The sequence below is a fragment of the Poecile atricapillus genome, chromosome 1 (assembly GCF_030490865.1).
Source record: "Poecile atricapillus isolate bPoeAtr1 chromosome 1, bPoeAtr1.hap1, whole genome shotgun sequence".
NCBI classification, from domain to species: Eukaryota; Metazoa; Chordata; class Aves; order Passeriformes; family Paridae; genus Poecile; species Poecile atricapillus.
In genome coordinates, this window is record NC_081249.1 from 39,790,398 (window position 1) to 39,817,404 (window position 27,007).

At 40.9% G+C, this 27,007-nt stretch overlaps 1 protein-coding gene across 1 annotated transcript; it reads left to right on the forward strand.

Moving 5' to 3' along the window:
• The first annotated feature begins 384 nt into the window (after positions 1 to 384).
• On the forward strand, positions 385 to 26,920 carry SLC15A1 (solute carrier family 15 member 1). The gene is made up of 23 exons (XM_058832632.1): positions 385 to 433; positions 3,402 to 3,424; positions 6,366 to 6,450; positions 6,534 to 6,675; positions 9,409 to 9,528; positions 9,703 to 9,802; positions 10,062 to 10,152; positions 12,019 to 12,102; positions 13,143 to 13,225; positions 15,662 to 15,748; positions 16,755 to 16,844; positions 18,082 to 18,126; positions 18,228 to 18,257; positions 18,380 to 18,468; positions 19,682 to 19,763; positions 20,521 to 20,646; positions 21,927 to 22,076; positions 22,482 to 22,531; positions 23,163 to 23,273; positions 23,415 to 23,511; positions 23,955 to 24,101; positions 24,938 to 25,045; positions 26,061 to 26,920. The coding sequence occupies exons 1-23, from the start codon at positions 385 to 387 to the stop codon at positions 26,247 to 26,249; spliced, it is 2,178 nt and encodes a 725-aa protein (XP_058688615.1). The 3' UTR covers positions 26,250 to 26,920.
• Positions 26,921 to 27,007: the final 87 nt, after the last annotated feature.

Below are 27,007 nucleotides of genomic sequence, written 5' to 3' on the forward strand. Positions count from 1 at the left end.
TCCAGCAGGACAGCGCCGGCGACATGGGTAGGTGTGGCGGTGTGGGCCGGGGCAGCCCGGAGCCGGTGGCGGGGTGGCGGTGCCCGGCCCGCGGGAGGGATGCCGGCCCGGGATGAGCATCCCTCCAGCCGCTCCCCTCCGCGCCGGGGGATCGTGTCCGGCTGAGAGCTGGAGTGCTGACACACTGCGCGGTGTCGGTCTGAGGAAGTCTCTACTCTCCCTCTTCCTCCCGGGCAGCTCTCCATCTGGCAACGCTATATGCTGGTTTATACGAGCCTGCCTTGAAACCCGAGTGAGAGCCGAGCGGTGATGCCTCGGGCTCTGTAAGCTCTGTGAGCTGAGCCCCTGGCCGGTGAGGTTTATCCTACACTACGCTTTTAAGGCATGCGGAGCTTCAGAACTGAGGACAAATTAAATGTGGTGTTCCTTGCAGGTGCTAAATAATGCTTTTTCGTCGAGAGTATTTGCCTAGGGTTGACCTAGTGTTTTTTGACTACAAAGATACACAGCTGGAAGATTCCAGGGCAGAACCCATTTACCTAATTAATCCTCAGGAATTTTCTAAACTGGAACACTGAATAGTAGAGGTACCAAAAAAAACTTTTTTGTGATGTATCTCTCCATTGCCTTTTGTTAGACCTTTGGTCCTCCAGTGTCTGAGTACATTGGTGTCTCTCATAGCAAGCAGTTTGTGGGCTGGGGAAACCTTGTCTCACAGAGGGGAAGGAACCTGAAATGCCCACCCTCCACCCCCCAAAAAAAACAACCCAAGAAAGCGCCATTGCATCTTCAGCAAGCTAATCTGTGTTCTGGGGACAAGGAACTGTAGTAATGAGCAGGCAGGACATGTCAGTGGTGCTGCCAGGGGTCTTGTTGGCTTGGGCAGACAACCAAGAAAATGATGACAGCTCTGTGAAGAGAAAGAAATGGGATGCAGTTGTGTCTGCTCATTTAGTATCAGGCTTGCTGTATTATGGGTTTGCTTGGATAGTTTCTGTGTGGGTGTATTTCTGGAATAGCAAGGTGTGAAGCAGGGACTCCTGGAGGGGGATGTCCCGACGGTAGCAGCATCCTTGTGAAGGTGCTGTAGGGCTGCTCCAGGGAGCAGAGGCAATAGGCTTGTCTGTGCCCCAAAGTCAGGTGTCAGGACTGTAGGCTTGCTCTGGAGCCAGAAACATCCTAGGTGACAGTGTGGGTGTGCACAGATATATTGTGGCCATGGACAGGAAGCATTTCATCCAGGCAGGGTTGCATGGAGCAAGGCAATGTGCTCCCATCTTGTGTCACAGGCCTGTGAGCTGCAAGAGCTGCAGCACCCACTACATCTCCGTGTCTGCAGGGAAAGAACCACATTGGTGGGAAGGGGTTGGAGCTATAAGCCTGCCCCATCTGACCTGCAAGGCTGGGAAGGAGAGAATGGCCCATTGATAATTATTTAAACATGGTGCTGAAGCCAAGAACTGAGTGGCTGTTGACTTTCCTTATTTTTTTTTTTTAATTTATGAAATGTCTTAAGGGAATACAAAGTGCACAACTGTTTAGAGCTTTGTATTGAAAAATGTGGAGCTCTTCAATATTTTGTGGTGAAAATGAGCAGTTCTGTAGGTCATTCTTTGTGGGGAAAGAATAAGAGGGGCTGAAGGTTGCCCCAAAGAGGGATTGCTCCAACAACAATGCCGCTAGCAAACTTTAGATTTATCACTGAAAATGATGTTAAATGGTGGGTGCTCTGTGCTTTGTAGGTCAAACCCTGAAGCTGCCTGACAGTGGAGACCTCAGTTTAGGTGCCTGTGTTGAAAGGTTTGCTTTAATGCTATCTGGAGTTTCCCCAACCCTCTCTTTAAAACAAGAATAGAAGGGTAAAAATCAAGATGTTTAGAAAGAATTGTGTCTCTTAAATATTGAAGTTGGACAATGTTGTCTGAAAAAAAATGCCTCTGTTGATGTCCCCTGTGTAAGGTTTCTTGCAGAGGTGATACTTTTGCCATGAAGAAAGCAGAAAAAAACCCAAACCCAACTAACAACCAGATCCTAAATATTTTTTGCCCATGGCTTAGCTATGAGCCAAGACTGAGCTGCCTAAACTGTTTTTCTCTGTACATATCATAAAAAAACTGGCAGTGTGATACACATATGCTGGAAAGGCCAACAAGTGGAAATAACCAAGGAGCTGATATGAAGAAGGGCTATTGCTGACACTTTGATATCCTTTGGTGTGTGTGCTCATGTGGGCTGTGGAAGGGACATTGCCAATTAACTTTAATAACTCGTGTACCTGCATGTGCCTAGAACTGGGTGTGTTAGCACTTTCAGAATGTTGCTTGCTCTCTAGAAGAATATATTCTTGAATCACCTGCATAGTACTGCTGTCTCTGTTGTGAAGGTCCTTGTCCGCAGCAGTGAAGGAAAGAATAGGAATAATCTGTTTTAGTGATTTCTGAAGATTACTTGATTTAGTATTGTGTCAAACACTATAATGTTGGTGTCAGCTGTTTTCATCTATGGTGAACTATGGACTAAACAACGATTTTCACAAACATGCTTTTCTTATAGAGATGTATTGTGGGCTGACTTGATTTACAAGCAGGGATTTCAAAGTTCACATCTTGTACTTGGTCTTATCTTAATGATAATGAGCTTGCTCATGTGATTTCATGGAAAATGTTGACATCCACTATGTGGGCACGGGGCCTTTATCTGACACAGTGAAAGCTCAGCCTTCAAGCCTGTCTCCTGAGCCGAGGAAGCCCTGCAGGGCTCTTCTTGGAGTGCTGCCAGGGGTAGAGGGCCTGCCAAGAGCAGCTGGAAGTGACTTCAGGGCAGCAAGCCCTGAAGTCTGTTCTTGCTGCCCTCAGTGGGACATCCCTGTGCTTCCACATCTTTTCCCAGGTCAATATTCAGGTTATGGGAATGCCTGCTAAAGAGGATCACTCTGTTGGGGCTGTATATTCAGTCCCCTTTAAGTCCCTTTTCAGGACTTGACCTCCATCCCTGACAGGGTATCTCGAGTCTATTATTTAATCCTGACTTACCTTTAAGATAACATCCCCAAGGGTGAGTTATAACAGGGTGTGTCATCAGTGGGTGGCTGGTTTACCACCACCTTGAATGATGTGTGGTGAGCAGCCATGGGATGCTTTAACTTGTCCGTCCCTTTGAGCTTCTCCTGGGAGTGTATGAGTTTATGCACACTCTGAAAAACCAAAGGCTATCAAGGGAAGTTTTGCCTAAAAACTATGAAAAGTCTCCCTTTAATAAACTGAAAAATTTACTCACCCTAACCAGTACTGTGTTTATATTTCAGTATGTATTGGAGTTGAACCTTTTTTGGATCTTCCATTGGTTTTAAGAGAGTATTACTTACTAGTTGCCATTAACTTCTTTGTTTTTTCTGTCCACAGGTGGAAAAACTACTGGCAAGTCAGTAAGTACTGTTTTCCCTCATAAAAAGTTGCTCTACTGACTCTCTTTGGGTTACATTGTCTTGGTAATATTAGCAGTGTCCAAAATAAAAATCACTCTATAAACATACATTAAATGTATACAATAATGACTTACTGGCCAACATGTGCAAAAGCAGCTTAGTAATTTATTAAATTCTAGCTAAGCATTAGTTTGCTTACCACCTTGATAAAATCTCTGAAGAGTCTCTGCTGACTGAGCAGACATGGTAGGGAGGAGATTGGTCCCTGGAGCCCATCCTTCTTGTGTCTGTGTTATCATCCACTGCTCTTGAATCTTTGAACTGTGTAATGACATGTGTCTCAGCAACCCTATTTCTGCCTTTGCATTTCTTATCTTGCAAGGTTTTACTCCACAGACTTTTCCTCAGCAGAAAAAGTCAAAGCTGTGCAGAAGGATAGTGGCATCCCCAGGGCAGGGCAAGGTTACAGAAAGCATTATAAAACATAACCTTCAGGTTACCTTTTTGGTGGTGGATCTATCTGGTGCTTCCTGACTAATGAGGGTAACAACAGAAAAGGTTTTGGTAGATGTGTGTATGGGCATATGAATAGAGTAACAGAGGTCAGTACAGTGCAAAACAAAGACAAGTACACATCATATATTAGCAAGGATTAATTGCATAGCCTCTTCTTGCTTGTAGCATCTTTGGAAAACAGAAGGAATATCACCTGGGAAAGACCCAGTAGCTTTCCCTCGCATGTCCATGCTCAGCTTCAGCTGTGACATGCAGACTGCCTCCAGTTTGGGGGCAGCCACAAAAAACCCACCAGTGGCTGCTGTGCCAGTATGGGAATGCAGGACAGCTCCAGCAGGCACAGAAGCACTAGTGGCTCAAAACAAAAATCTAGCCTTGCTGGATTGTGACCTCCCCAGACCAGCAAGTAACACCCTCCTAAAGAATAAGGTCTTGAGGAGGCTGATGGCAAAACATTAGAGAAGTTTGTGAGAACACCATATGGTCAAAAATAATTTAGTGAGGTTTTTTGGAAATTTTTCATTTTTGGAAATTCAGGTGGAGATGAGTCCCACCAGTTCCTAGGCCAGGACTGCTCTGTCCTTCTTTTCCTCTGTAGACAGGACAGACATGGGGAGGTCTTTGTTCTGCTTCAGGAACAGACATTCTCTACTCTCCATCTGGGCTATTCCCAAATACAAGTCACACTGGGTTACTGTTTCAGTAACTAACTTCACATGTGCTGAACCAAAACTTCAGTGTGCAGCTCTCCATCTTATGACCATTTTCATAGCTTAGGGGAATGCTGTGTGGACAGGGCACAGAGCATTCTTCTGTGTGAACTCCAGCCCACCAACACTGGTGTCTAAGCTGGGAGTAGCTGTCCAAATTTCCTGCTGTCTTCAGCTGAAGGAAATGGGCAACTTCAAGTGAATTTTAGCAAATTTTGGGATACATGTGAATGGTCTTCGTCTGGAGACACCTCTTTCTGCCCATGGAGGATGTGGTAACTCAAGAGCAACAAATTCATATTTAGGGCTCAAAATCTGTGTGCTCTAAAGCTAGAGGAGTCCCACCTGGCACTGGCCTCAGCTGAGACTGGGTTCTTCCTGTGCAGCCTGCTTATTAAACCATGGGTAGGAGATGCAGTATGTTCTTGGTTCTGCAAACAAATGTCAACGCTGCTCAGGCATCCTCACAACTGAGTCAGATGGGTCAGCAATGCTTCTGCCACTCTCTTATTTTCATCTCTTTTGCAAGATTCCCAAAAAAGGCCTGTTGTAGCACCCAAGTCTCCAAGTGTTGTGTTGTTTGTTGAGGCTCTACTGGAGACACTGGCTGTCCAATTTACTCGTGTCAGGCATGATTTCCCTAAGTTTTTTTCCTTTTGATCTGCAAAGTTAACTTCATCCTGTTTCACACAAAATAAAGATTAGTTTAATTCCTAAACTTTTGCAATCCAAACAATCTCATTTTTAAATTAAACTTGAGCATGGAGAAGAACTGTTCTGCCCCTGGAATATTTGGAAATGCCTTTAAAATCTGATTTTTTGCTACTTGCAGGATTACACCCATTAAAAAAAATATTAAAAGGGAGGATTATGTTTAAATTGCATCCCCATTAATTTTAATAGAAATTATATCATATATTCATCCACTCCATGAAGACAAGTAGGTGGTCAGAAGTTAAACTTCCAGCTCTAGTGACCATATCGGATTTGTGCCTGATGTATGCTTTTGAACCATTGTCTCAATGGCAAGAACTGCATGGTGATGACCATGCACTGCTGCCAGTTGCAGCAGGTGAAGGCTCAGTGAATCTGGCAGCCAAAGCCATGCCATTTTAGGTTAGGAATAAAATCCATTCTATTATCAAATCTGGAGAAATTAAGAAGTTTTCATCAAGCAGAGTATTTTTAAGGATAAGGAGTTTTCCTGAGAGATTTGCTTGAATGAAAAGTTTAAATGTTTATTTGTTTTAATTACAGGTGCTTAAAAATAGTCCCAAGCTTCTAACTGGTATGCTGCAGGGGTTCGGCATTGAGCGTTTTTGGTTGGCTTTGGGTTTTGTTTTTTTGTTTTTCCAAAAACGTTGTCTTTTTGCATATTTTTAGATACCAATCAAGGTTGCTGTAAGGGTGAAGTGCTGGAGACCTCAAATATGCATAGTGCAACACTTGAAGGTCGTTTCTAGCATTGCTAAAGGTCTGTTGCTAAGGGCAGATGATAAGTGTGCAGACCTCTGGGGACCAGGAGAGGAAAGTGAGAACTGAGTCTTGGTTCAGGTGAACTACTGTCATCCTGCAGAAGCCTGTGCAGCCTCTGGGCCCTGAGTACCTATCCACCCCCACTGAGTCCATGTTGAGCTTGCTTAAGCTGTGGGTTGCAGTAAAGAGCGTTGGTCTGGGTTGCACAGCTCTCAGCTCACATTGTCTCTTGCCTCCAGGTGCTCTGCTTTGGCTTCCCTTTGAGCATTTTCTTCATTGTCATCAATGAGTTCTGCGAGCGGTTCTCCTACTATGGCATGAAAGGTATGTCCCTTGTCTCCTTGGGCTGAGCAATACCCAGGCCTGACTTGGCTTTGTAACCTGTTGTTTTGTTGTTCTTCCTACAGCTGTACTCACTTTGTATTTCACCCGTTTCCTACTCTGGGGAGATAACTTTGCCACTGCCATCTACCATGCATTTGTTGCTCTGTGTTACTTGACGCCGATCCTTGGAGCAGTCATTGCAGACTCTTGGCTGGGAAAGTTCAAGTGAGTGCTTCCTCAGAAAGCAACCAAAGATCTTGAATGCTCACCTGAAATCAATGTTAGTTAAACCATCACCTAAAACTACTGCTGTGAACAGCAGCTTCAGAGCTAGTGTTGACTACTCCAGGACAGTGGGTTTTTTTATTTCACCAAAGCTTGAGGTTTTAATTGATTCAGCTCAAACTGGAAACTGCACTGTGAATTAACAAATCTTTCAGTTCTGTTACTTGGTTAAGGGTGGTAACATGCTTTCCCAGCATGCTTCATGTTTTTCCTCTCACCTGGACAAAATGTAAGTGAATCAAAGAGTATTCACCAAGCTGTGAAAATAGATATTGGGGATTGTAATTACATAGGACAGTCTCTATCTGTTGCAAGTGGCTGATGAAATAGTGAATTACTCTGTTATCCGGTGTTAACTGGGCCTTAGAATAAGTTTTAAAATATTATGTGATTTCAGAATTGACAGATCAGTGAGGGGTCTTACTGAATAGCAATTCTTTCTCTAAATTATGTCTTCTGTATCTTTAGCTGTGGGCTAGCTGGCTGGGATATTACCACTGAAGTGCTTTGAGATGCAAGCAGATTATTTCCAACAGCTTTATCTCCCTCTCCTTTCCTGATGCTTTGATTTTAAAAGTGTTTACTTTGCCTGAAACAAAGCACATTAAAGATTTTATGGAGGGTTATGAGTCATGAATGTAAGTGGACTTGCCAAAGGTCTCCCAGAGATTAGAGATGTGCTGTGCAGTCAGCTGCACTGTCTTCTTCCGCTGTAGGGACAGCCCCTGAGAGCCCAGGGCTGTGACCATGGCCCTGTGTGCTCTGTGCAGCTGCTCTCAGCAGTGCAAACTCACTGCAACTAGCTGGATGTCTTAACAGATTGCAGCCTAAATACATTGCGCATTTGCTTGTCTAGATGCTGTGGTTTATTTTTTAAAATTTATTTTGGCTTTTACTTTTTTTATCAAGATGAAACTTTGCAGACCTTGCATCTCTTCTCCTTTGGTTCTTCTTGGATATGCCAGTGCCACAACTGAAAGGCCCAGACCTTAAACAGGAGCTTGTTAAGATGGCTTAAACAAGAGAAAACATGTTTTAGGATACACCATGAGGGTTTAACACCCAAAAATGCAGCAAGGAGACACAAGGAAGGCTTAAACAAGAATTTTTAAAAAATCCATGATGACAAGAGGAAGAGGAGGTTACCTAAGCACTGTTAAGCCCTCGGAAAGGAGAGACTCCAGTCTTCCGCAGTCCATGTACTTTGTGCAATGTCTGTCAAGGAGCATGGGACATGTGGGACTTGCTCACATATCATGCTATGTGAATTTATTGGGGAAAATAGTACAGAAATCACAGTTACTTTTTTAATTGTGTACCAACAGTGCAGTGCCAATTATATAAGTCTTTGCAGTGTGTTTATAAGCCTCACAAATAAAACCCAGAAGTTTCTCTCCTGATCAGCTCAGGTTCAACTTCAATAGGAAAGTTTTCCCCAGGTTATTAGGTAATTAAAGTAACTTCATGGAAGTGCTATTAAAAAGACCCTATTAATCTATGTCTATTAAATACCATTAAACAACACCTCATTGCCCCACTTTATAGGTTTTTTTTTTACTCTGCTACAGGTGAGGGCAATTTTAAGTCAGAGAAATCTTGTTTTAAAGTGAGAGGAACTTGGTCAACGTGCCTCTTGTGTCAGGGTGCTGCTCCAAGCTTGCTTTGAGGATCTCTTGCCTATGTCAAATAGTTGGATTGTTCTAGGTCTTTGAGAATTGTCCTTCATTGTCAGGCCTTGCACTGGGTTTGGGACTACTCCTAGAAACACGGTTTTTAAAATAATTTCACAACATTGCATTGTGTTTCTCCTGATTTTCCTCCAAACTGGAGACTTCTGTCCATGCCTATTGAACGGAGCCCCACCCAAGGACACAAGTGAACATGGGTTAAACTACAGCTGTATACTTAAGGTCCAACAAAGTCAAAATAGAACATGTTTTTACTTATAGAAAAGAGGATTGGACCCTAAAGCTGGGGTGGGGGGGCGCTGGTAATTATGCATACTGTCATCCTAGGCACCTCCTGGCAGAGGAAGTCAGGCTGAAAGCTTGCAGCCTACACTCTTTGCTGTTGCTCTCATTCAGATCCGAGCGTAAAAATGTTGATACGCTTATAGCCAAGAGGGTGGTGGTATAGAGTTCTAGCTCACAAAGTATTTCACAGGATTTTCTATGTTTGAAGCAGATTTTTGATTTTTCTTTACTCCTGCAACGGAAATATAAATTAACAGTGAATGTTTAATGATACTTAAATCAGTGTAAATTTCAGATTTCAGTGTTGCAAAGCAGTCTATTCAGCATATAAAAAAATATGAAAACGACATTCCTGAGTTGGTCATTAAAAAGGCAACCACTGATGATATTTATTTCCTGTGACCTGATGATACCCATAGAATCCATTTGTTATCTTGACTTGCTACCTAAAGCAAGACTTAAAGGCTTTAAAGGCTACCTAGAGTAATAATAATAAAAAGAATAGAAATATTTTGGCAGTGGTATGTGGCCAGATTTTTATAGTAGTTTCTGACAAGTTCAGTTCATAACTTGCATCTGTTAGTTTTTTTTCATTATCAGGAATCCTAAAAGTAAGCAAAAGTCTGCATTAGCTGTGTAATTATCTGTGTATAATTGTGTCAGCATGTCTAAGGAAACGTATCTCCTCTCTTGACAACAGGACCATTCTCTACCTGTCCATTGTCTATACAATTGGGCAGGTAGTGCTGTCTGTGGGCTCCATAAGTGACCTGACGGATCAGAACCAGGATGGTTCTCCTGATCATATAGCAGTGAATATGTGAGTTACCTTGTACACATTTCTTTTTTTTTTCCCAGGCTGGGGGAGGATGGGACAACTTAAATTTATGCTACTTGAATTTCAACTCTCTTTCGACCAGACTATTATGTATGCTTTAAGAACTAACACAAATTTTTTTTTTTTTTTTTTTTTTTCTTTTCCCCCTTGTTCCAGTGCTCTGTCCATGATTGGCTTAATCCTTATTGCCCTCGGTACTGGTGGGATCAAACCTTGTGTGTCAGCATTTGGTGGAGATCAATTTGAAGATGATCAGGTAACAATGTCTTTCAGATTTTCAGTTATACAGATACTCTATCTAATGTTTGACTATTATTCTAATAATATTCACTATTATTCTAATAATATGCATGTTTAGACAGGTGCATTACTGCAGGGTTTTCCTGAGGAGCTGAAGAAGGAGCTAGTTAATTATTTGTCTTGAACTTTGAACCGGAGGTGCTGATTTTTTTATTCAGGCTCATCAATGTGGTTGTGGCTAAACCTTTCTAAACATCTTTCTGTTTTTACTGTAGGAAAAGCAAAGAAGTACCTTCTTCTCCCTTTTTTATTTGTCCATTAATGCTGGAAGTCTCTTATCTACTCTAGTCACTCCAATTATCAGAGGTAAGGTCACATGTTTGTTGACAATTGTTGAACACCAGAAAAGGAGTGTTGGATTGCAGTCCAGTTAGGTTTAATTTAAAGTTCTGTTCTCTGACACACTGGAGTTATCTAGCAAATAGTCTTCTGTGTATCATCTGTCTTCTCAGAGATGAGGTACTCTCAAAAACAAGCCAGTTGAAAACCACAATTGCCTTTAGGATCAGAAGTACTAGATCTGAAAAGACATGCTGGAAGTAGCAGTTTGCATGCCTAATGCACGTTTTAATTCCACAAAGGTACAAATGTGTCACTTCTTCCAATACTTTTAAAACTATCACACTAGAAAGAATTGTATTGCTTCCTGAGAAAGAAAGGGAGAGAGAGCCTTCTTCTCTGGAAGGGTGGCCATGCTAAGTACAGAATAATCTATGCATGTAGGAATATATCAATCTATATAAGAAAGTAAATAATTTTTCATATTGTTAAATGAGAAAGTTATGTTCTCTTTTGCTTGTAAAGAATAGCATGATCCTAAACAAAACACAGCAATTTGCTAACCTATATGCAAATGGATTTCTGTGGCAAGCTTGCACAGATGGTGCTGTGTAGAGGCATTTGCCAGCAGTTTCAGAAGGCTGCTTTAGTCAAAAGCAAGGGAACAGCATGTGAATTCTGGAATAACCCAAAGCACTGGGCTGAACTTCTGGCCTTTGGATTTCTTGACTGGAAAAGACTCTGTAGAAGAGTTTTAGATGTTTGTTTAATGAAAATTCTACCCTTTCCCAAAACAGGAAGTAGAGATGCATAAGGCGCAGCATGTAGTTTACTTCCTTGCTGATTCAGAGTGAAAAATTCCTTGGGGATAAAAATGACAAATTGAGGTGAGGGAAGTGATAAACTGTTATATTCTGTAAAGGTTAAACAAAAGACAAATACAACTAAATCAAGACATGTATTATCTGCAAGCTAACATTATTTTCCAAACCATACTCTTTAATACTCCTCTTAGAAGTATGGTAAAGAATGTAATAATTTTGTTTAGTCTTTTATTTTATACTGCAAGTAGCTATGTTTGTACTCAGAGCATCCCTTAAGGATGTGTGCTTAAAGTCAATAGAGTCAAATCTGTGACTAACACCAAGGAGGGGAGGGGGCTGGTGACTGGGATTTTTTTTCAACAAGCTGGACCTACATTACTAGAATCTTTACGAACTTGGCCCAAAACTTCTGTAATCTAGTTCCTTTCTCACTAAAGACGTGTTTTTGACCCTTCTAGTGTAATTCTTCATGTCTCAGTGTAAAACTAGATGTAAATTTCCTGTGAGAATATCCTGAGAGGCATTAGACTGTTTGTCCTGGAGAAGGAAAAGGGGACATATTATCAAAGGATAAAAATACCTGATGAGAAAGTATGAAGAGGATGGAGTTAGGCTTTCCTCAGTGGTATCCAGTGTCAGATCAAGAGACAATGGACACAAACTGAAACACAGGTTCCCTCTAAACATCAGGAAACACTTTTTCACTCTGAGGGTGACCAAGAAATGGAACAGGTTGCCCAGAGAGGTTGTGGAGTCTTCATCTGTGGAGACACTCAAAAGCCATCTGGACACAGTCCTAGACAGCTGCTTCCAAGTAGCCCTAGTTGAGCAGAGCATTGGCCTGGATGATTCCCCTGAGGTCCCTTCCAACTCAAACCCTTCTGTGACACATAATTCCCCTTTCCTATAATAAAAGATAAGTTGGATACTGATACTCCACTCTGAGGATGTCAGCAGACAGGTTTGTTGTTCCCCCGTGAGTTAACAGTGAATGCAAAGAACAGAAATCATGTGGAAAACATCAGCAGTGCTGGCTGGGACTTTTATTTGATGCTACTTTTTATTTCAGCTTCAGAGTGTGGCATTCATACCAAACAGGAATGTTACCCGCTCGCTTTTGGAGTCCCTGCTATCCTCATGGCTGTTGCCTTGGGTAGGTGAATCTCTTGCCATCCTGTTGCCTCGGTAATTAGATGATAACCATCTCAGAATAATGAAAATGTGATAGAAATCTCCAGGTATTGATGTCTAGTATCTGATCATTTCTGCAATTTTTGACTAAAATTTTTTTCTTGGTTGGGGAGGTGGGCGGGATTAATCCAAAGTACACACTTCTACAGAAGAGACTGATTTACAAGGAGTGTCAGATGGGGCTGGAGTGAGGTATGATTATATCTTTGAATTCTGTACATTATGTAAATTACTGCCTGTGTTTCTTGGATTACTGGTGTGTACAAATAGATCTTTTGAATGTAGGGTAAGAATTCTCAGAAACTGTGTGTTTTGGACAGTATCTCTAGTCCAGGATTGTAAACTGTATGAGGTAATTGTCCCTGCACTGGAGAAATCCCATACTTGATATGCCAGTACTTCCCAAGCACTTGCATTGTTGACCAAGAAACAGGTGGTGACATTAGGTATTACAGTATCCCTCATGGTCCTTGTCCTTTGAGCCCACCTGGCTACCAGGGAGCCTTGCCTGTGAGCCCAGCCCATGTTGGATGGGGGTTGTGGGCTTTTCCTGTGTCCTGCCCTGCACGTGGGATGATGAGGCTGAGCAGTGTGCCTAGGCCTAGGAGCAGAGGATGCCTTGGCAAGTCCTGCAGTTCAGGCAGAGCCTGCATTATGTGAGCTGTAGCATCCTGAGCTCCTGAAACGAAGCCCCTACAGCAAGGCCAGAGTCAAGGTCCTAAATGGCCTTTCTTTTGACCACCCCTCACTCAACCTAACCTCCCACTGAGCACTTACTGTAAGAGTTTCCAGATTTAGTTTTTTGTCTTGAATAGAAGCAGTCTGCTGGTATCAATTTGATTGTTCTTACTGTATGATAGCATGTGAATAGAAAATTGTGTTGCTTCTTAGGAGCCTTATTCCCACCCTGATTAACTGCTTGACTTAGTTTCCATACCAAATTATTTGCCACTATTTTAATTTAATCCTGAGTTGCTTTTGGTTTCTGTTTGCATATTGTAGTTGTGTTCCTAATTGGAAGCAAAATGTACAAGAAAGTTAAACCACAAGGAAATATAATGCTTGAAGTTTCCAAATGTGTTGGAGTAAGTACTGCTTACATTCCCCAAACCCCTGGCAGCAATTCTTAAAACTGTTCCGTAAACATGCCTAAATCAGAAATCTGTCTTAATATGAGGAAAGTTTCTGAAGTTTTTTACTTTATTACAGAAGGCTTCTTACTGACATCTCCAGATTTCAACTGTCTTTTTATGCATATCTTGATTTATATGTGGATTTATACAGAATCTATATAGAAACAAAATAAGGTATCTGTGTTATGTAAAAGCTTATCCCAACTTTTGGGAATCATTCCTTCCGCATTTGTGCAGAAAGAGACAAGCATGCCTTAAGCTGAGTCAAGAGCAAAGCTACTAGTACATCTTATCAACAAAACCTTATTACTAATTAAAAGAATGTTATTTACAATGCAGAGGTTTATTGATCCCCACTGTGTTAAGGAAGCTGAGGGAGCTGCAAATCAGTGTGATCCTGCAAGTGAAGGAGTGGAATCTACATGAATCACACAGCATGTCCCAACATTGCAGTGCCTCAACTTTGAAATCATATTTATTCATGTATGAGTTTCTTCATTCTCCATTGCAGTTTGGCATTGGCCAAACGCCAGGCACCCATGAGAGTAGTTTGCTTAGTTTTTTTGGCTACAGTTGGGCAAAGGAGAGGGAAAAAGATCAATGAAGGGCTCATGACTTGAGACAAGGACTGGGAAAAAACCCCACTCCAACGCCAAAACTAGTTCAAATCTATAGGTATAAAATAAATTTACTATCAACAGAGTCAGAAGCAAAGATAAGCTTATAAAACCCATTTTTTCCCCCCCCAGCCCCTCTCTCCTTCTCTGTGACAGTGCAGGAGGACTTGGTCATTTTATCATTTGAGATCTTTTTCTGTTCACTCAGAGAGGGGTCTTTTTTCTGCTATGCTGTGGGGTCCCTCCCACAGGCAGTCATCCCAAAATTGTTGTGGCATGGGCTGCTCATTCACAGGGTGCAGTCTTTAAGGACAGGCTGTTCTAGTTTGGAATCAAGGGCTCTCTCTTTCTATCTCTGGGAGCCAGGGGCCCTCTCTCTCTCTTTTCAGATCTCCCACTAGACCTCAACTTTCTCTAACGTTCACCCACTCTGGCGTAAGCACTTTCCCCATGGGCTGCAAGTGGATCTCTGCATCCCCTGTGGATTTCAGTTTGCTTTACCATAGTCCTCACTATGGCTTGCAGAGGAAGCTTGGCTCCAATGCTCGAAGCACTTCCTCCCCCTCTTTGTCTCCACTGACCTTGGTGTTGCCATGTTGTTTCACCTCCTGCCCTCACTTCCGTCTCTTCTCTGACTAGAAGAAAAACGTTCCTTGTAGGTACCATTGTCAACAAGTTCCAGTAATTCAAAGATTGTTGCAGGATCCTGCAGCACAGAGAAGTTGATCTCATCTAGGTTCTGCTTTGGGGAATCACTTGTCATGCTTCTGCTCTGGCCAGGAGGTCCTGCCGCCATTGTGCACGTACTGCAGCTGCCATGGCGCTGGTGCTATTTAATGTCTCTTCATGTGGGGTTCTGGGAAGGAGAAGCTGCTGCCACCTCCCCTCCCTTTTTTGCTCTCAGCATGGTTAGTTAGGGGCAGTAAGGCAGGGGCCACGCCGAGCTAGTGTATCGCTGCGGGTGGCACCGACATGGCACCTCCCCACTTCTGAGGAAAACAACTGTATGTGCACTGTTTTGATTTTCTCATTAAATATATCATCACAGAGGCGTTACCAGCCTCTCAAATTGGGCTAGCAGCATGTCCATCTTTAGAGCCATCAGAAATTGGATCTGTCAGATATGGTGGAAGCTGTGGCACTCCCCCATTACCAAAAAATCAGGCTGTGCCAAATGAACACATCCCTACAGATCTGCCAGCTTTATACAGCTCAGCCTATTGCCTGTCTTGTAAGCACTGTCAAAACAAAATCTTTGCAGCTGACTTTGGCCATTGCTTAAAGTGCTGCTCCTAAGGCCCAGCTTGTGCATATTATTCCATACAGAGAATCTTAGGAGTTCTTTGGGACCATATTTGTGTATATTCAGCGTCAAGGTGTGAAACATACCCACAAGATGGAGCTTCTCATAGTAAAATGTACTTCCACGGCCATTCAGCTCTGCAAGCCTGTGCATATGACACTACTCTATTTACTGTTGTACATAAGTCTGAAGAAAGCAGATCTTCCAGCTCCTCTCAGCAATCCACACTGGGAGAGACTGCTCTGAGCTGTTTGGTCCATCTAACCCCAAGTGCATGCTCTTCTGGATACGCAGTGTGAGGCCTTAAAAACAACATTCCCCTAGATGATAGGAGTGGTTAACTGAAGTCAGGTCACCTTTAGCACCCTCTGAACACGAGAAGCCAGAATCATCATCTCTAATGACAAAACAATTTATTACATTTTAAATGTTTGTAGCACCATTGAACATAATTCTGTCTCTCCTCAGTTTGCCATTAAAAACAGGTTTCGGCATCGCAGCAAGGAGTTCCCCAAGAGAGAGCACTGGCTGGACTGGGCAAGTGAGAAGTATGATGTAAGTACTGGGGGACCCTCCTGTGCTGTGACATCCCCTGACCCTCAGCTTCTTTCTGTCTGCTCTGATCCACTGCCTCATGCACTGGGCAAATAGTTTTGGGCTTTTCTATCATTCAGTAGCTGATCTGGCCAAACCTCAGTGCTCTCCTGACATTGCAGATTATCTCCTCAGCTGCTGTGGGAGAAAGCAGAGCTGTGTGACTCAGTGCTCTGTGTAATAATCATAGGCTGTCCAGGGAAATTCAAGGGAGATGAAAAAAATACTTTCCTTTGCCAAACAAATACAAACATTTACGTTTTTTTGTTAGGAAAATAGCAAGCATTATCTTTCCTTCTCTACTTCCTATATCTCATGGCTGCAGAGGGGAAAGGGGGAATGATGCTGCCTGTAATGGTTAATGCACAGGGCCGTAATACTTGTCTTGGTATGAAGTATCAGAATTATGCTTTGGAATTTCAGTTTAAGTGGGTAAACACTGCATCCCCTCCAGCCTCAGTACAATTTCTTATCATGACTCTCAAAGCCTTGTATCCCATAGTTCCCAACTCGTCCCTTGCCTTCTATCCACTCTGACCTGTTGCCAATGGCAGCACAAACCTTAGCCTGTCACCTTTATTTTCCTTTTGCCTGTATGCTTTGTTTGTATGTGAAATTCCTCAGTTGCCTGTCATTCAAATGTCCCCTTCCTAGAAAAATAACATGGCAATTAGTGCTGAATCTCGTGTTGCCATCAGTATACATGCAAAGAGGCCTAAGTCTCTCTGGTATCAGTCACCTTTAACCAGCAGCCCTTCCCACACACACGAGCAGACTTTGTACTATTTTAACAGAGATCATCAGATGTACCCACAACATGCAAAGTTGAATGTGTGGGTAAACATTACATAATGGGTCCTTGTCTGTTGCTGTGATGTTAGCAGCAGTCTGAAACTGTCTCCTTTCCCCTCCTCCCCCCCCTCCTTTTTTAAACCAATTCCTCTTGTGTAATTTTTATTTTCTGCAGAAACGACTGATTGCTCAGACAAAGATGGTGTTGAGGGTGCTTTTCCTTTACATCCCTCTCCCCATGTTCTGGGCAGTTTTTGACCAGCAGGTAAGTAGAAATTGTTTGGCTTGGTAATTGCAGCTGTACCATGTCTGTCTACATACTCTGAAGTCACCAGACATAAAAGGTGCCTATGGGAGTGTGGAGAAAAACAAATTCTTTATCCTGGTTTTATTGCAAAAGTGTAGTCACTGAGTCATGTCAGTACAAGATGATTTGCAGCCAGGAGAAATCTAAGTTTTTTAGCGTATAGCCAGGACAGATTCAGTGACTGAGGCCTCTCCAAATCTTGTATCAGCATAGGACTTGGGGGATGGATGACACAGTAATTTAAAGCTTTCTTAGTGCTAGTGTTTCTTCAATTGTCAGTTGTCAGATGAAATTTAGGGTCCTAGTGTAAATGAGCTGGAGAACCAGGGTTTAAATGATCTGGGTGCCAGTTTGCTTAATCACTCACACCGTGTTGTAACTACCTCACACATTCAAGCAGAAGTATAGGCCTGCAATTCCCATTCACTTGGTGACTGGGTGCTCAAGACTCACAAAAGCAGCATTCATAGTTAGGCACTGAAGTATGAATATAGGAAGATGCTTGAGAGAACCAGGGGTTGAAAGTCTTATCCAAGTCAGATGGTAGGAAGTTTGGACCAGACTCCCTGTATCCTAGTGCTTCAGTCCAGTGCCTGTGAACTCTAGCTGTCAATGTGACCTGTGACAATTAGGCAGCTCTGCTATGAAATTCAGAGCTCAATATTCATTCCATGGCTAATATCTCCAACAGTGCCTTGTCGTGGGGAAGATGCAATAGCAGCCTTCTTGTCTCATGCTGGGCTCAGGCCTAAAGTCTACCCCACTTATCCCAGCTACAGGCAGGTTTTTGGGACTGAGGGCTCCAGGCAGGTCAAGTCCTGGCTGTGTGAAGGAACGATGGATGAGTGGGATGTGTGGGCTGCTTGGGCTCAGGCCAGCAGCACAGGGGCCCTGGGGTGGCTTCTGTGCCCAGCACACGGCAGTGCCCCACACGGCATGGCCCTGCCCTCTCTCCAGCTGATTTCTGCATCTAAGTTATTTTCTGCTGTGTTTCACAATACAAGTAAATGAAGTGGAATGGGCCATGAGGCTCACTTTGTTCAAAGGTTTACATTGCAGAGTATGCCCATAGCAAGCTAGATTTACTTTTTGTTATATTGCATGTCTTTTCCAGCCCTACACTTCTGGAAACAATTCAAAAGGAACTTTAGAACATTGGTTTACTATGACAGCTAATTTTTCTTCTCTTATTTAGGGGTCAAGATGGACACTGCAAGCCGCAGTAATGAACGGGGATTTTGTAGGTTACTTTTTATTATTTTTTTTCTTAATTAACACTTTTCAGGCCCATTTATTTGGTGTCACAATATTAAAAACTGTTTCTTTTTTTTTCTTCACCAGGGTTTTCAAATTCAACCAGACCAAATGCAGGTACATTAATTTTCTATCTACCAATTTCAAGTACTTCTGAAAGATTATATACATATTGCCCTTTACTTAAAAAAACCACTTTGAAAAAGACTTAACTTTTTTCTCATGTTTATCTTCCCCAGATTGTGAATCCAATCCTGATTGTTATAATGGTCCCAGTTGTAGATTCTTTGGTTTATCCTTTAATCAAGAAATGCAAGCTGAATTTTACGTAAGTTTATGTCATTATCTGACTTCAACAGAGGCTCATTTTAGTGGTTTCTTTAACTGGCTCTTCCAGCGCTTATGTAACAAGAGCAAGCATTCAGCTAAGGATGAAATAGAAGTGTATTTTAAATTGTTTAATATTTTAAAGAAATTAAAATATAAAAAACACATAATACTGCAAAAGGTATGTAGAAGCACCACAGATTGGTAGAGGAGAATCTGATAGAAGAGAAACAATGTTTTTCAGTTAAGGACAAAATCTTTTGATTTCAGGAGAGATTATCTTGTTTTCCATATTGCCTATGTCTACCCCCCTCTCCTTCTTGAAGAATAAGAGGTAGAAATGCAACTTAGATCCTTAACATTTGTCATGTTTTGGGCTTAAAAGCAACTGAGACACAAGTCGTCTCCCTTTCAGTCTCAGTTGGGAGTCTGGCTCTCATTGGATCCTTCTAGGTGGAGCTTTGGGGGGCATTTCACATTGTTTTTCAATGTTGGTAATGAAATGGCTAGCAGTTGCAAGAGTGCTTGGAGAGGCAGAATAGAATACAGTTCTTAAAACAATTTTCAGAGAGCTAAGGTGCAATACTGTTTTTCTGTAGAGCTGTGAAAAATCTAGGGTGTGTGCTGTGCTGGAAACATTGTCATTCATTTGTGGATATTCTACACTGGATAAATGATGCCACAAATGACATATATCTATTTAAATACCTATCTATCTAAATCTATCCTTAAAGCTTAACTGCATGCCAGTAGATGTCTGCTAATTCAACAAATTTCCCTGATGGCTTTTGTTCAATCTTATTTAAGCATAGCAATATGGAGACAAGTTGTTACTCTTTTTTTAAAGGCATATCTTCTTATTTCTTTCTTGTTCTACAGCTAACAACTGTATTGGATTGGGTTTTTTCTTCCTGCAAAAACAGATGTTTTTTTTCAGGAACCTAATAATCATGGTCAGACAATGTTTGAGCCCAGCAGATGCAGAGTAACAGGTTATTAAGATGCTGCAGGAAAGATGTATTTCCTGATAATGTAACTATGAATTGAGAGGTACCCAGCTTAGCAGAACACTTTCTGTAATAATATCAGCCCTTCAAATGGTGATAATGTGCTGGTTTGGCCATTTGAGTCTCCCAGAGTGGAAAGAAAAAACAAGCAGCTGAAGCTTTGAACTGGCACTTCTTTTAAATCTCACATGTCTTTTGTTGTACTAGGGCCCTGAAGAAGATGACTGTGGGGATGTTCCTTGCCTCTATGGCTTTTGTTGCTTCTGCCCTTGTGCAAGTTCAAATAGATGTAAGTTCAGCCACGTGCAAGTATTTACTATTAATATTTAGCTGTTAATTCAGAAAAAAAAAAGATGTGTTTAAGGGAAAAATGAACCAAGACTCCTAAATTTGGAGCCAGTCATATAAGCACAGATAAGTGGAGGAAGGGGAAATATACTGCAATACTGTGGTTAGTATAGTAAAATTATCTAGCAACAATCACCATCCTGCAAAACATCACATGGCAGTTAATACAAATCATTCATTAAAAGCAACCTCAGTCTTTAAACTGAGACTAAAAGCTGAAAACCAGATGCTTGCCCTACCAGAGGGCTGCTTTGTATGTTTGACCTCTTATGATATTTAGAATGGAGGTAAAGTGTGGCAGTCTGGGAAGTGTCATGACAGCAGGAGCAAAGATGACACTGGTTGAAGGAAGAATTTTTCTCCCCTAACCTTCCTTGCCCTAAAATGAGGTGCCATGCCTGAACAAGATGAAGCTTTCCCCTGTAGCTGGGATATTGGCAACACCTCTGGGTGGCGATCCATTGCATCCCAAGATCTGAACAGCTATCTAGAGGTGTCTGTTGTGGATGAGAGACTTCTTTCCTAAGGCAAATTGTGAGACTAGTAAGAAAACCTGATTCAAGTTTCATCTTTCAGACAATCACAGATCAGCAGGCAAATGCTAATCTTCAACATGAAATAATAAAGATTACAGTAATTATAATTTTTTTCCAGGTGACCTAGGGCACTGATTTTACTTTTTTTTGTCTGTCCTGTAGAAAACCTATCCAGTTTTCCCTGCAGCTGGGCAATCTCAAATCAAATTAATAAATCTGGGTGCTGTTGCAGCAACGGTTCAGTTCCAGCCTCAACTTCAGAATGTAACTCTAGCACCTAATGAGGCAGTAAGTAAAGGCAGATGTGAAATCTTAAATAATTTAAATTAATTAAGCTAAAAAAAAATCTTATCATGTTAAGTCAGTGTCATTCTTAGCTAATGGTCCAAAATAGATTATTGTCTAGGACTTTTTTACTCTAATAATTTTAATGTTTTCTTTTTGTATTGTGGAATGAATTGTTACTGAAAACACAGTGATTGAAGAAATGGTAACTATGTCGATATTTGAAGTATTACTAATTTGTTTTGACAAGAGTAGGTTTTTTTCCAAGAAACTTTCATAAACTTAACAATGACCTGGAACTAGCTGAAAATTTCACTCTTGTTAAAAAGGTTCCATTACCTAAAAGCAACCCCTTCCTTCAGGAAATGTACAGCTCAAGCAAGTTGCTGCTATTACTGTGAGGGATGACTTACCCAAACAAGGAGCTCCTTCTGTGGCTACATCACACATTAGGCTTCAGATTTTGCTGCCAAAGAACTTTTTCAGGTTCTAATACAGCACAGCACTGCTAGTTCTATTGACAGCAAAATGTGGTGGCTCTGATGGATGTTTTTGATAAGGGGTCTTAGAAAGTGTGTTTTCTGATAGCCTGCAGTTCTGTTTCCCTTTAAGAGGAGAGATCCTATTCCAACCTCCTCCAAATTTCCTCACATGGAAACAGAGCTGCAAGGAGAAGATAAAGGCACCCAAACTGTATAATGATAGGGAATTGATGTGACCATGGTACATACCTGAAAATGAAAGTATAGAATGCTCTATTCCCTATTATTGACACTTTATCATCCAGATGTGGATTATAAAGTGCTTTTGATAATCCTATAAAATAAAGGGCCTATTTTAGTGTAGCACCAATATGCTTATTATTGTTTTAAGTATTTTATGTTGACTAAAACATGTCACTTCTGCTTTTTGGAAAATACTGCATCGCATCTTAATGCTAGTTCTACCTCTGTGGCTAAATAGAATTTTACATGGTGGTTATGGTAAGATTTATCTGGAGCAAGAAATAGGAAAATACGACAGCTATTCCATAATGCTTGTAGGAAGCTCATGTAACTTTAAAGCTTGTGTAACAAATTAAATTAATAAAAATAAATGATTAAATGGAATTAACGCTTGATGTAGAAAACTGATTGAAAATGAAAGTTAGGAGATGTTCATCATCTCTGGTACTTCAGAAGTAACATGTAAACTTCTGACCCTCTCAAGGGCCCATAACATTCTCTCAAAAGTCTAAACAAATATGCAGTTACACAGAAATCCATGGCAATTTGTCTTTGTAGACTGGCTACTTGACATTTGAGACTTCTAAGCTGCAATCATTACATATAAATTCTTCAACTCTAAATAAAACTGAGCCTTTGGAGCTGCTAAAGGGAGAACGCTACACACTGGCATTTAAATGGGGTCCAACAGACATCAATTCTAATTTGGTAAGTCTGCGTATTTCTTAAGATAGAAATCAATGTTTAGACAACTATCTGTGTGGAGTGTGTGAGGATAAGAGGACAAACTCTGGATAGCTTTTCTCCTTTATCTTGTTTTCTGTCTTGTCTCTGCTGTACCTGTAAGACTAGTGTGCTGCAGAGATGTACCAGGATGTTCTTTGAAAAAAATTACCAATTTATTATGTACCTTGACAACTACCCTTTCACCGAGACTTAGATGTTTGGTCATACAGTGTTTTCTAGTAGATGTGTGTGCTAGTAGGATCCTAAAGAGGAAAATCTGGAGTCCTGCTCCGAAGGCTCTGTTAATTCCCACTGCTGTGTAACAGTGCATATTTAAGCTGTTCTCAGATGACAATAACATATTTTGATAATGGGCTCTTCCACCAGATACAGGACAACATCAAGTCAAAACCAGCAAAAGGAAGAAGTCTCGTCAGGTACAGTTTTTCTTGTGTCTCAATTTTGACAGTAGTGTGACTCTCTTTTCAATCTGTCTTTGGGTGGACTCTTCTTGTTGAAGTGTAGCTTTCTGTACCGTAGGAACTCACCTCTTGCTGGACACATCCCTTGATGTTTTAGAGGGATGGGGTAACTTCTGAGTCATGATTTACTTAAGTTATCTTGGACACCTGCTTTGGGTATAATTTAGCTAAAATTGGAAGCGTATCCTTCGTTCCAGTGCCTAGAGTTTTTTTATTGGACAAATAGCATGGATTACATATCTATGCCTCCTTTTAAATCTTGGATAAGAGGCATCCTCCTACTTCTCCCCTCTCTGCTTTTCTTCTACATATCCCACTTGCAGATGCATTACCCACTGGGTGTAGTAGCAGCTCACTTTTGATGTTCTGCTAAGGCAGTGGGCTGATGGGGGTCTAACTGGCTTTTTGTATTACCTACATTTCTAGGAGATTTAGAATTCTTTCCAAAATGTTAGTTAATTAAAAAAAAAGGCATTAAATGGGAAGACTTGATACTTGTGCTGCCAATATATAATTAAAAGTAAAGCCTGTATTTTTTGTCTTGCGCATGTTTTGTGTCATATTTAATCACTCTTCCATTTTAAAGGTTCATAAACAATTTAAATATTGCTGTCAATATTTCTATGGATAACACAGATTTTGGACTACTGGATCCTCTTTCTGTCAGTAATTACAGTGAAGTTTCAAAACCAGACTGGTAAGCACTTTCCTTTATCCTAATTTAATCTCCTAGACATACTTGTCCCTGGGAAAAGAGCACGGACCTTTTTAAAAATATCTAATACACACAATTGACTATACCTATGCTCTGAAGTGTCAGTTTGGGTTTCTTTTTCAGGTTATATAACATTAGTACTTCAGCACCTGGGATCTACTGTGGAGTTCTTTCGAAGAAATTTGGATATGGTGGTGTCTATACCATTTCAGTTGATAATGTGAGTTGCCACTTTTTGGATGGAGAATACAGAATTACTTTCCATGTTGATACTTTAATTTAAAAAAACACTTTTAGAATTATTCCTCTCATCTTTAATCCTTTTATTTCCTCTTGTTTTTAAGTATATTTGGTAAAATTCTGGTATCTTAAACAGGACATAAAGCCGTTGTTAACTATAATAATAATGATGGTTATGATAATAACATAATGCAAGAATTCATGATCACCAGTAATGGCCTTAAATCTTTAGCCCTGTTAGACACTACAGATTTGCATGAAGTCTGCTGTAAAAAAGCTATACTTTATAACTAGGTATTCAGTGCTTCATATGCAATATTTGTTATCTACACTGAACTTTCTCTATGATTATAGAACTGCTTAGAATGCCTTAACTGTGCACACTCATTATAATTGTTCCTAACATGGTATTTGAATTTCCAGTGTGTTAAAAACAAACTTAGCATAACTTACTTTGAAGATGTGGCACCAAATACAGTCCATATGGCTTGGCAGATCCCTCAGTATTTTCTTCTTACATGCGCAGAAGTACTGTTCTCTGTCAGTGGGCTGGAGTTTTCATACTCACAGGTAGGTATTCTTCTTGTGTTCAGAATCTTGGTGCAAGTTAAGATCTTCTATGATGTATTGCTGTTTAAGCGGTGGTTTTGTGCTGCTGTTTTGAGCAGCTGTGTCCCTCACAGCTCCTAGAAGGCTTGTATAGGCTGATGCAAGTTGGCCCTGTTTCACTAGGATTTGGTGTTTTCCATGAAGCTCTGCTGAATTATATGATTTGAAGACTTGACTACCAGTCCTCAAATTTCCTTCTCATATGTGACTTTCCACTGAAAATAAGTGCAACAGTTCTGTTACGGTAAAACCAAACTGGAGAGCTCTCAAATATAAAATGAGGAAGTACTGGCCCTTTATCTCCACACCAGTTTACTCCATAGAGCCTTTTTGTTAGCCTTTTATTAGTGTTTAGTTATACACTTTTAATTCCTTTGTCTTCTGACTCCAGTTTATTAGGTGTGTGTATTTCTTAATTCAGAATCTAGAAACTGCAGTGATGGAAATGTTGTGAGGTGTGGTTTGCTAGGTGATGCACTCAATTTCTTCATGTCATGTGTGCCATGTGTTCCTGAGGTGTAAAATATGTCTGTTAGTTACTGTTAGTGTGTATAAAATAAAAGATGTTATAGTTAGTGTGCTAGTGGTTTCTTGCTCCTCAAAGCCTCCTCCAGACCTGGTTAGCTCTCTAGCAATTTTTAATGTCAAAAAATAAATAAACAAAAAGCCCCAGTCACCACCAAAAACACCAAACCATGAAATCTTCTTCCCTGCAGAGAAACAGTAAGGTGAAGAATGCAGTAAATGCATCATAAAATAAGTGATACCAACCAAAACTTAAATGTCTGTCTCTACAGGCCCCGTCTAACATGAAGTCAGTGCTGCAGGCAGGATGGCTGCTGGCTGTGGCTGTTGGTAACATAATTGTTCTGATCGTGACTGGGGCATCCACAATCAAAGAGCAGGTAAGCATGCCTGTAGTAGGGGTGCTCTTATGGTAGGTACACTTTGAGAAAGCAGTTCTAATCCAGGGGAGAACCATGGCAGGTAATACAAACAGGTTTTCAGCAAAGGTTTCTACTTATCTGTTGTTTGCCATCCTTAACTCTTACTGACAGGCTCCTTTTCTTGCAAGCAGCAGTTTCTAGCATCTCAGCAGTAAATTTCTTCTCTTGGTGTAGAAAGTCTGTGAAGTTTCGAGCTGAAATTCTGCATGAATGGAATTAAAACCCACCAAAGTTCTGTTAATTGCTAATAAGCCTTCACCTGCATACCACAGCCTTGTCATACCCCTTCTTCTGACTCCCTTGGTATCAAACCTTATTCTTTGGGGCATAGAAACTGTGGCTGTCCTGGTGAAGAACAGTTCTACAAGACTTTCTATTTATTAGTGGTGCTCCATAGGGAATTAAAATGGCTTTGTGAGAGAAGGAAGAGCTTTTCTCTGAAATAGCTCTGGTAGTCCCCTGTTTCAACTAAATTAAATCAGAAAGAGCATGAAACAGAGATGTTGAGACTTTTCAGGTAGAGTTTCTGGTCTTGATCTCTGCCCACATTTGTGGTCACTAGATCAGCAGTAAAAATCTCTAAGTGGAAGCAGAATCAATGCCAGCCTGGTTTAGAGTGAGATTATCTGACCAAAAGGAAGGGGCTGAGTTTCCTTCTCAGTCTTTCATGCAATTCCCATTTCTTCTGGGAAAAGGAGATTGCAGAATTTTTCAGCATTCACAGAATTTTTGTCTTTCCAGTGTAGAGAGGAATGCTGAAAGAGCTTTAATTCTGAGTTGCTTTAATATGTATTATATGCTTAATTAATACTTAGTCCTTTAAGCCCTATGATACCTGTTGTGTATACCAAATTTCATATTCTAAGTTTACTTCCTGAAAATAGTAAAATGGTGTAATAGTCTTGACAAATGAATATTGGTGGGTAAATTCTGCTTTTCTTTTTTTCTTTTTTTTCTTTTTTTTTTTCTACAGTGGGCAGAGTATGTGCTGTTCGCTGCCCTGCTGTTGGTAGTTTGCATCATTTTTGCTATTATGGCTTCTTTTTATACCTATATTGATCCAAATGAGATTGAAGCCCGGCTCACAGAGGAAGAAAAGGAAAAAGAGAAGAAGGATCAAGATGACAATGAAAAGGCAGCAGAAGCTGATTCTCGAATGTAAAAGCTGTATTCATGGAGTGTTTGTAAATCATGGAAATCCCATTGACTCTCTTGCAGTCAGAGGACTCAGGGTATCAGTCATAACACTTCTGGATTACATGTCTTGTGGGAGACATTAAGCAAAACTCTTTTAACTTAAAGTGCAGCCTCACTAGGGAAGCAATAGGAAAATACTAGTCTCTCTTGTACTGAATGTGATATCCTCAAGAAACTCCAGCAGAATTTGCACTCTTAATGTACCTCAATCATAAATATTGTAGCATTAGAATATTGAAGTTAGACTTGGAAATATTGGACCCTTTGAAAAGATGTATTTTTATACTGTATTTCAATTTTATATTGTGAAAGAAACAAGACTTGTCAAGAAACAGCAATCAAAGGCAAGCTCTTTGCATGATCTCTGTAGCATCACTGTTACTTGAAAGCAGCAGGTCACATGTGCCTTAAATTCTTTTGTACTTCCTTAGAGATAATGGGAGCAAAGCTCTGGCAAGTGATCAGATTAAAATATTGTCTGTGTTCTAAGTAACCTGGATGTGCACTGTAATATAATGCCTTATCTGCCTGTTCACTACCCATTTAACTCCTGTTATGTCTTTAATTAATATTAGAAGTGTCCACTCAGGTAAACTGATAACGGCAAATGACCTTTGGAACAAGCAAGAGCAATAAAACCTGTGTTATAACAAAATAAGGAAAGTGTTTTAAGAATATGACTTACCGTTTCTTGTTAACAAAACTCAATACCACCTCCCTGCT